The sequence below is a fragment of the Boeremia exigua genome (genome assembly GCF_020726555.1).
Source record: "Boeremia exigua strain MPI-SDFR-AT-0100 chromosome Unknown C7974scaffold_11, whole genome shotgun sequence".
NCBI lineage: Eukaryota > Fungi > Ascomycota > Dothideomycetes > Pleosporales > Didymellaceae > Boeremia > Boeremia exigua.
Window position 1 is genome coordinate 1261984 of NW_025763528.1, and position 9848 is coordinate 1271831.

At 53.7% G+C, this 9848-nt stretch overlaps 4 protein-coding genes across 4 annotated transcripts; 2 read left to right on the plus strand and 2 right to left on the minus strand.

Moving 5' to 3' along the window:
* Positions 1-494: 494 nt before the first annotated feature.
* C7974DRAFT_366293 (major facilitator superfamily domain-containing protein) lies at positions 495-2361 on the plus strand (the record flags this gene model as incomplete). The annotated part of the gene is made up of 2 exons (XM_046139843.1): positions 495-1085; positions 1136-2361. The coding sequence occupies 2 exons, from the start codon at positions 495-497 to the stop codon at positions 2066-2068; spliced, it is 1524 nt and encodes a 507-aa protein (XP_045993539.1). The 3' UTR covers positions 2069-2361.
* Positions 2362-3472: 1111 nt separating this feature from the next.
* On the plus strand, positions 3473-5492 carry C7974DRAFT_442546 (hexokinase-1; the record flags this gene model as incomplete). The annotated part of the gene is made up of 4 exons (XM_046145408.1): positions 3473-4007; positions 4066-4424; positions 4472-4586; positions 4638-5492. The coding sequence occupies exons 1-4, from the start codon at positions 3723-3725 to the stop codon at positions 5490-5492; spliced, it is 1614 nt and encodes a 537-aa protein (XP_045993540.1). The 5' UTR covers positions 3473-3722.
* Positions 5493-6407: 915 nt separating this feature from the next.
* Positions 6408-6959, minus strand: C7974DRAFT_51148 (uncharacterized protein). Its single transcript, XM_046146766.1, has one exon. The coding sequence runs from the start codon at positions 6820-6822 to the stop codon at positions 6532-6534; it is 291 nt and encodes a 96-aa protein (XP_045993541.1). The 5' UTR covers positions 6823-6959; the 3' UTR covers positions 6408-6531.
* Positions 6960-7507: 548 nt separating this feature from the next.
* C7974DRAFT_51202 (uncharacterized protein) lies at positions 7508-9496 on the minus strand. The gene is made up of 2 exons (XM_046146767.1): positions 9253-9496; positions 7508-9202 (listed from the first exon to the last, which is right to left on the minus strand). The coding sequence occupies exons 1-2, from the start codon at positions 9402-9404 to the stop codon at positions 7726-7728; spliced, it is 1629 nt and encodes a 542-aa protein (XP_045993542.1). The 5' UTR covers positions 9405-9496; the 3' UTR covers positions 7508-7725.
* Between the last annotated feature and the right edge of the window lie 352 nt (positions 9497-9848).

Below are 9848 nucleotides of genomic sequence, written 5' to 3' on the forward strand. Positions count from 1 at the left end.
GAAGATAGCGGGCGTGTGGATGCACGGTGAGTAGCATTGAGGTTACACGCACCATGACTAGCGCGAGTCAGGCAATCTCCCGATAACAGGGAAGCTCCACATGCGGCCGCGTCGAGCTACCAGAAGACGTCGTCTGGCGGTGGCACAGGCCAGGTTGGTGATCTGCCAACACGAACGCCTCCTGCCAGCTCGGGTTCCAGTTGGCGCATCGCTGGTGCCTTTCCAATGCTGTTCTCAGGCTGCACGCGACACGCCCCCGCCCTTTAACAGTCAATGGGAGCGGCGACCCTTGCTAACAGCCTTCACTCCACCAACCCCGCTTATTTATAGCCAGGGAATCGGGCGTGGTCTGAGCGGCAGCCCGATATCTTAACTTCATATCGCTCGCTCTCCCGTTCTTCTCTTGCCTTGTTCAACCAACTCGCCGCTGCACCCGCGAGATCGACTCCACACATTGCAACTGCCGTCGCTCTTCCCATATTGCGCGTTGCACAATGTCAACCACCACCAACGACGAGAAGAGCGCCGTCCCCGCGCATGATGTCCATACTCCAGAACACTCACTGAGCGACAGCACCACGCTGCAACTTCCGAACTCATGGAAGTACAAGCGCTTCAGCGTCTTCGGCTACAAGTTGCCCTGGATGGCTTCGCCTCCCGTCCAGCTTGTGATCGTCTCTCTCGTGTGCTTCATGTGCCCGGGTATGTTTAATGCTCTCAATGGCATGGGAGGAGGTGGTCAGCTTGACCCGACCGCGAACAACCAGGCAAACACCGCCCTGTACTCCACGTTCGCTGTCGTCGGTTTCTTCGCGGGAACCTTCACCAACAAGTTGGGAATCCGCACTGCGCTCTCCTTCGGTGGCATTGGCTACTCCGTATACGTCGCATCCTACCTGAGCTACAACCACACCCAGAATCTGGGCTTCACCACCTTTGCAGGCGCACTTCTCGGTGTGTGTGCTGGTCTGCTCTGGTGTGCTCAAGGCGCCATTATGATGTCCTACCCTCCCGAGGAGTCTAAGGGCCGTTACATTTCCTGGTTCTGGATGATCTTCAATCTGGGTGCTGTGATTGGCAGTCTGGTAAGTCACTCGCTAGCCTGTGTAACACACAATGTCCTAACAATCGCTAGATTCCTCTGGGTCAGAACATGCACACCACTACGGCATCCTCAGTTAACGATGGCACCTACGTTGGGTTCCTTATCCTCACCATCATTGGCGCTGCGCTCTCATGGACACTTGTCGATGCACGGGACGTTATCCGTGCTGATGGCTCTAAGGTTATTGTCATGAAGCACCCTTCATGGAAGTCTGAGATCATTGGTCTCGGCGAGACTTTCGTGACTGACCCATACATCATCGCCCTGTTCCCAATGTTCCTGGCATCTAACTGGTTCTACGCCTACCACTTCACCGAGGTCAACGGCGCGTACTTCAACACACGGACTCGAGCACTGAACGGTGTAGTCTACTACATCATGCAAATTGTTGGCGCATACGTCTTCGGTTTTGCCCTCGACTTCAAGGGAGTCCGCCGTACGACGCGTGCCAAGGCTGCCTGGGCCGCTCTCTTTACTACCATCATGCTCGTCTGGGGTTTCGGCTACATGTTTCAGACAACCTACGATCGAGCCTGGGCTGCTGACCCGACCAACCCCAAGAAGGACTGGTCGGACTCTGGTTACGCAGGTCCCTTTGTTCTTTACATGTTTTATGGTTTCTCCGATGCCGCATGGCAGACCTGCGTCTACTGGTTCATGGGTGCTCTGACCAACAACGGCCGTAAACTTGCGAACTTCGCTGGTTTTTACAAAGGTATTCAATCTGCTGGTGGCGCTATCACGTGGGCCCTGGACAACAACGGCATCGAATACATGGACATGTTCGCTACCAACTGGGGTCTCCTTGGTGGTAGCTTGCTTATTGCCCTTCCTGTCATCCTCTTGAAGGTCAAAGACACGGTGCCGATCGAGGAGGACATCGCCTTCACCGACGAGACTGTCGCTGAAGTTGCCCCAAAGGCTCGCCTCTCCTCCGCGAACGATGATGTTGAGAAAGTCTAGTCTTCTTTGACCGCAAGTTCCACGAATCATGAGAGTATCTTATTGTAGTCTTGGATAGGGATGACTGTGTTGACAATTTCCTAACATGTTGGATACCATATTTGGCCCGAATCTTTCCTGTATATCACTTCGCAGAGTAATGTTGCCTGTGTCTCAGACACTCGATTACCGAGCTGTTTGACAGGTCTCTGTGCGATACCCCGGGTCCTTCATTCTCACATGCATCGAGCGGCAGCAATAGTAGCGAGTCCAGCAAATCGATTCTCTAATCAATCCATATCTGTGAACCATCCGATCGATCGTGTCTCTGTGAACACCAATATCTGATACTGAAAGATGAGTGGCACTGGAGGGCTCGTAACAATGTATCCACACAGTGAAGAAGACTTCATAGACCAGACCATATGTCATGTCATCAATCAGCGAAGGTGAACTCGGTTCGCCACACCCCTGATACCTTTGATGATGGTTGATACCAGAGGTGGCCAGACCCAAGGATTCCCAGCAGCCACGTTCTCTTCCGTGAAGGTGCACCATAACTTCTACTGTGCTACAAACACGCAAAAGAGATCTCGAATCCCCTGCTGCGGTCGTTTCATGGAGCCGCACAAGCTTGTAGCACCCAATGACGGTATGTTTGTTGTCCCTTGAGGAAGCTCCCAAGGGACCCTCTACCCTGCGTCAGATATGTACACAGCGGTTTCGAATGCAATGGAACGTTTGATCCCTTTGGTGTCATCCCAGAGGCATTCCTGAATGTGTATTGCTTTGCGCAAGGCTGGCAAACTTGTCCTTGCTGGAGTATACAGGGCTTGCTGGATACCCCCAACAAGCTCGTTCTCGCCAGCCACGGTACGCAACACGAGGTTTCAATCCAGGCTCGAGTACGGGCTCACTGCACCCTAGCCACGAGGCAGCGTGTTACATGCGGACATGCGGGGTAGGTTGTGTTATCGACGAACGTCACTAGATGCCTAACGGATGATCGTTTGCTTCAAAGCAGCCGTATTGCATAACATGCTCGATGCGCATAAACGCCTCAGTCAGTGACGACGTCGGAGTATTGGATCGAGGCGTTTGATTAACCACACACGGCTACCTGGCTGATGGAAACGATTTGCCGCAAAAAAGCGGGAAGGGCACGTGCACCCGTTCGCTCATGCCGCGGGCTGCAGAACATTATTTCCAAGTTTACCGCAATAGATTCCCTTGTCCGTGGTCGCACATATGGACAAGTGAGATCGCCACAGCCGCAGGACGCCTGCAATTTAACTGAATCGCGGCGGGCCATCCGCTGGAGTTCCGGCCTCGCGCCTTCATGTGGCTAAGCGTGTGATCGAATGTAACGTAGCAAAGAAACCCCACCAACGCTCGCCCTGCCTGCACTCGCCTTGCCTGGCGCCAGCGACGCTGGCCGCGACCAGCGTCCTTGCTGCCGTGCTTCTAGCAGATACAACGTTTTTGCTCTGGATGGTCGTATCACCAGGCGATATCGGTCACCACCGGCCCGCAGCAACCTCGCTGTGCATTGGAATCCACAGTACTGGAAGAATCTTGCTGGTTTTTGCGAGTCTGATATAACACACGCAAACGACTTTCATTTCTAAGACCTGGCCCCGCTGTCGTTGCTACTTTCACCACACTCTGCCCCTCCATGCCCTCCCTGACGTTGAGACGATTCAAAAGCCGCCGCGTCACCCAACATTTCGACTACAACGGCGCTTCGGATAGCAGTCACCATTCGTTGACCAACAACGACAACCGCTGTTGGTACAAACAGCCCATGCTTCATTTTTGGCAGGGCCTACTTGCGGCTCTGAAGCAGTTAGCCATGCTTCCTTCATTGATCCATACCGTCCTGCCGTTGACCTCACGGAAGCGCAACATGCGTGAGGCTCTGCGGACCTACGATCGCACTATGGACGACTTCTTGCGCGAAGTCCAGCGCCAGCTGGAGGACCCCCTGGACACAGCAAGGCTGCAACAAATCTCCGCAGGACTACAGGAGCAATTTACCCCCAAAGTTACAAGCTAGTGACATTTGCATGCTGCCATCATACAACCACAAATTGCCAACGGGGCTTGAAAAAGGGACGTACCTAGCACTCGATGTTGGCGGCTCGACGTTCCGCATTGCTCTGGTAGAGCTGAACGGCGAGCAGCCCGGTGCCAAGAATATGCGCATCGTCAATATGAAAAGCTTCAAGATCGATGAGAAAGTTCGTCAGCGCCGAGGGACTGATTTCTTCGACTGGATGGCAGAGAAGATCGAGATTGCCCTTGCAGATGCTCCCCCTCACAAAGTCGACAATATGGACAGCTTTCCTATAGGTCTGGCCTGGTCTTTTCCGATTGAGTATGTGTACAGATACCCTTCTCGACACTACAACTGACAATTTTCAGACAAACTTCAGTACGCAGCGGGAACCTTCTTGACATGGGCAAAGGATTCCACGCAACTGATGGTGTTCTTGGTCAAGACCTTAGCGAACTGATAATGGCACCGTGCAGGAAAAGGGTATGCTTTACGTCATGACCGTCATCAAGCACATAACTGACCATCAACTAGGGTTTACCTGTGCACATGGATTCTATTGTCAACGATTCAGCTGCAACCTTGCTGTCACGGGCTTACGAGGATCCATCAACGCGCGTTGCTGTGATCCTCGGTACAGGGTTCAATATTGCCGTGCACCTGCCCATTTCGTCACTTGCGTCATCCAAGTACAAAGGCTACCCCCAAAAATGGCTAGACGAGGCCACGCATGTCCTTGTCAACACCGAATGTAGCATGTTCGGGAAAAACGTCTTCCCGACCACTCGATGGGATGATCAACTCAATGCAACGCACATGAGACCGGATTTCCAGCCATTTGAGCACATGATCAGCGGTCGTTACCTCGGGGAAATCGTCCGGTTGATCATCGTTGAGGCTGTCCGTACTGCGGGGCTATTCAGTGGGGAATTGCCAGCGAAGATGAATGAGCCCTACTCTTTGGACACAGGAACAATTGCGGCAATGGAAATGGACGGCTCAAAGCACCTCAGCATCGCCACTGCATTGCTTCAAACCAAGCACCCTCTCAGCAAGCCGCCCTCCTACAACGACATCCAATTCGTGCGCCAGATTTCTCAGCTTGTCTCGCACCGTGCTGCGGGTTTCCTCGCCACGGGAATCCATGCTCTATGGGCTTTGCGCACCACTGCTGAGGGCCTCACGCCAGCCTCCGCCGGTCGGATGAGCATTGGCTGCAACGGCTCTGTGATCGAGAAGTACCCGCTGTTCAAAGAGTTGTGCCAGGAGCACCTGAACGAGCTTGCCGTTGCATCTGGCGCCGAGTCAGACTCGATCAAGCTCGAGATCGCAATCGAGTCCGCCATCTTCGGCGCCGCCGTCTCCGTCTGCAGTCTCGAAGGCCAGTAAGCCAGCTTGCAAACGGCACCACGGGCTGGTGCTGATACGAGACATGGTGTCACACGCGCATCACAAGCATTTCGCTCTATACCCTTTCAGCGATGGAGTTTTGTACATATGTTTTGGCTACAGGTTTCTTGCATCTCCGGTCGTCTAGATCGGCCATTGGGCTCATGGTAGCATTAGGGGACATGAAGGAACGAGTTCCCTAGGCGTTTTCGGTTTACATCGCATTGCAGTTGTTAGGGACTAGGTATCAGTCCACACACCATCGAATGCAATTATCAACCACTATCCTATCACGTCTGGCCCCGCTGTTCTTTCTCTTAATTCAATAGCTGTGATGACAAAGCAGACTGTCCGCGAGTCTTACCCTCCCACTTTCGGCGGATCAAGGTCTAAGTCACATCCGGTGGAGGACTCAACCTCCCTCGAGAACCGGATGCATCGTCGCCGATCGAGCCCCTTCCGGTCTCATGCATCAGACACGAGGTAATGGAGTGCTCTCTACGAGGTAGTAGCAGTCACGGAGCCATGGAGGCATGGGCGGATGCACGCGGATGAAACATGGCAGGATAATCGCATTGTGCAGGCGCGGGCGGTATGGACGCGTGGTATCGCGCTCAGGGGCCAGGATCAGTGTGGAGAATGTGGAGCATGTGCAAGGCTTATATCGTAGCAAGGGGAGGGTATCATGGTGTCTTGACGTCTGCAGCCACATGGCTGATAAGGCATGTGTGTAGCATGCAAGAGACGTGGGCCGGAGGGTGGCGTGTATGGGGTAGGTGGAATTCCTCATTCGTTCCTTACACTTTGGCTTTTAGCGTAGTGACTAAATGCAGGAACAAGGGCTGGTCTCGATCTCGCGATACTTGAGTGAGTCTTGACGACACTCCACCTGCAGTGTCACCCTGATGACACGACCCTGAAACTGTACCATCGAGCGTGAAGCCTCAGCTGGCAAGATGCTTTCCACCTGCTCTTTTCAGCAATTTCTTCCTGGAAATGAGGTTGTCTTAGTGAGTTGTAAGGCACTGATCGGTGGAAGCTACTCGTATCCACAAAGTCCCACGTGGATCATTGACGACCCACAAGCCAAGGGTAGCCAAGCCTTGTCTGCCCGGTGTTCGGTGCTGATATCTTCAGGAATCCAAGCTCCTGTAGAGTGTAGCCTGATTACTCGAAAAACGAAGATCGTGATGCACGTGTGAGGATGGAGAATGCCGAGACCGATATGTGGATGCAGAGGCCATGGAACGTTGCATCGTCGGTGACCATCGGCGGGATGCCACAACAACACCACAGCACCAAGCACAACATATGCTGTCTTTGACCACATTGTTTCATATTGATCTGGCCAACACGAACTTTATTTGTGTGCTTGGTATTGATCACATCTCTTTACTTTTCTCTGGCAGAACAATTTTGAGCAGGCAGCAGAAATTTGCGCAAAAGATAGTCACCCATCTCTTCTAGAGCTGAACCGTTACGAACGTGATGGCGTTGCTGACATGCTGACTGCTGTTACATCCTCGCGCCATCCTGCTGCAAGCGGTTGTTGCGTTCGGGCTGTGAAAGTGACGAATGGTAACTTGTCGTGGGAAGGCGTGCTTTACAAGAGGTTGCAGTAGAGGTGTTGTGACCTGGCCGTTGTGCCCTGTAACCGTAACCATCCAAAAGACATGTCGGGTTGTAAATCATCATGTGTGCTTAAAGAGTACTCATTGAATTCGCAATCGGTGGATATAGTGCTGCCTGTAGCCAACGCCAGAAAAAAAAACCACAATCTGGTACAGTAACGAAACATCTGACATCCGAAATAACCCTGATAGAGCCCGGTCGTTGCGATCAGGTGATACGAGGAAAGTCGTAACGGTCGTAAGGCGAAGTAATTATGCTCGCTGAGAGTCAAGAACTGACGACCGAGCAGGTGGAATTGTGTACGAAGAAAAGATGCAAGCGTGCGCAGGGCCAAGCTGCGGACTCGGCGACATTTACCTGTCAAGCATTTGCTTCAAGAAGCCTGTCGACCCAATCCGGCGAGTGTGATCCATCATGGATGCACTTTACGTATCCCTCGGTCAAGAAGAGTGAGGACGTGTCGGAATATTCACTTGAATATCGAACTTCAGTTAAGAAATTCTCGACGCCACGCAGGTACAAACAACGACCTAGACGAAGCGTATCCCCGGTAGGGAATGACATTGCAACTGCATGGCTGAAGACATTCGATTTTGATGTTTCAATAAACAGAGGCTTCAAAGTACCGTTTCGATCGACTCTTCCGCTCAAGAGATGACGGATCTTGTGGTAAGTTGGTGTGATGAACGACATGTGGGCGGTAGACGGCGTCGACAGGCGGCATCCAGTCATCGAGACCAAGAGGAAAATACTCATAGAGAAGATCAGCGCTCTCGTCAGGGCTGTTGATGACGCCTATAGAGAATGAAGGCGGTCGCGGTGGTGCAGTGCGTTTTCTGGCATGCTCCACTGGCGATGGTGCTTTCTTTGGCTCATCATCAGTAAGTGATAGAGTGACTGGAGCTATCGGCGTTCGTTGTGAAGGAGGAACGCTTCTTGAGACCTCGGGTGTTGATTGCGCGTATGGCGTTGCATGCATCATTTGAGATGACGGTGGGTCTGGAGGTATCGCAGTCATGGCACCTCCACCGGGGATCTTCCAGTCGAGAAAGTCTGGTGACACTGGCACTTCATTCGCATTGAAGTCGTACGGCATCTGCATCATGTTTTCTGTTTTCACAGTCGATGTCATGTTGTTCTGTCCGTGGCTCTGGCTGGTCTGCACGGTCTCTCCGGTGGTCGTGCGACTCGGCTGCTGGGGGATGTGAGACTTGCGCGCCTGCGTAGTTCCACCACTGATGGGCATGTCTTTGCGCGACTGGAAGTTTCTGGGACTTCTGCCGCGTACAATGATTGCGCTTGAGTGAATCTCGCACATGGGTATCTTGGCGCCATTAGCGAGCGTTGCTACAACCTTCAGACGCACCACGAAGTGCTGCTGCAGCTCCTTTCTCCTCCCATTATTAGCGGTTGCAATGCGAAATTGCAATCGCTTCCAGCTTATGGGGAAAGAGACGTAATTGCTGTCCATGTCCTGGCCTGTCGACAGATCCAAAGGATATGTGGGAGGTTCCTTCTCTGTTTTGTCTTCAATCGGCACCGTACTCGTGGCAGGCGTTTTCCACGGCACCGAAATGATCTTGACGGAATTGCCTTCAAGAGACTCGGTCGCAGATATGGTGAGCTCCTGGCCAAGTATGGGTATTTGGTCGCCGTGATCAGTCAGGACTACGTGCATGCTCCTCGGTAGCGTGACGGTGCCAGTAATCTGGAAGAGATTGCGGCGATAGCAAGTCAATTCCGAGGGTGGAGGTTGCACATCGCCGGCTGTAGCCCATGGCGACTCGGCAAGGAAGAACATGCCGTGGAGCTGGGCGGACATGGACATGGTTACTTTCTGTTGCAGACCGAGGTCAAGAACAGTGTACGGAACGCTTGGTAGCGAGAAGCTCAGCAGCTTGTTGTTGCTATCGATATTGGGGCTTTCGGGTACGCCATTTTGCTCGTGTGGATGCACCGATTGCTCGTAGGTGCTGTGGACGTCGGAGAACGGGTCTTCGTAGGTGCTTGGAAAGCGCCTGAGGGGCGGCGCGGGGTGCTGCATGTGGTACTGCGAGACCGAGAAGGCATCTTCGCTGCTGTGCGCCGGGGTCAGCAGTCAATCGCACCCACGGCTGGCGCTGCTTACGCGAACGTTTCGTTGTCAAAGACAGAGCGCTGGTCGTACTGATCTAGCGAGTTCATAGGCATCTGCATGTGCTGCTGATCAGACCCAGAGACGTTCTGCATCAGCATGGGAGTCGCTAGGTACGACATGGTGGTGGTGTCGAAGCCGTCCATGGCGAGCGTGCGGATTGTCAAGGGCAAGGCGCATGCGCGCGACGGACGGGAAGAGACGAGCAGGCGGCAGGCGGCAGGCGGCAGGCGGTGTGGGGTAGTGGTGGAGGTGGAGGTGTCAGTGGTGAGGCACGCTTGGTGGTCGTGGGCGCGGAGAAGCTGGGGTTGGAGCGGGCGCAGTGTATGGGCTAGGGCACGGGTGTGTTTTGGCGAGCGATTGGGAGCTGGCGATGTCGCTGATGCAAGCGCCGCAGAGGGAGCGCAGTCGGCAGAGCGTGCGTACCAGACAATATTGCGGTAGCTCGCAGCGCCTGTCGCTGCTGAAGCTGTGCGACTCGAGCCTCACCCAAGTGGTCACATGCAGGCCGCAATCGCCAAGATTGCGCGGGAGTCGACAATGCAGGCGAGGAAAGCTCCCGCGGTGGGGCGCGAACACCAGCAACGTCT

Excerpts from the sequence above, each read along its gene's own strand:
- C7974DRAFT_51148 (XM_046146766.1), bottom strand. The coding sequence starts at position 6,822 with ATGTGGTCAAAGACAGCATATGTTGTGCTTGGTGCTGTGGTGTTGTTG.
- C7974DRAFT_51202 (XM_046146767.1), bottom strand. The coding sequence starts at position 9,404 with ATGGACGGCTTCGACACCACCACCATGTCGTACCTAGCGACTCCCATG. Across the intron at positions 9,203-9,252 it reads TTTGACAACGAAACGTTCGC|CAGCGAAGATGCCTTCTCGG; the intron begins GTAAGCAGCGCC and ends CCCGGCGCACAG.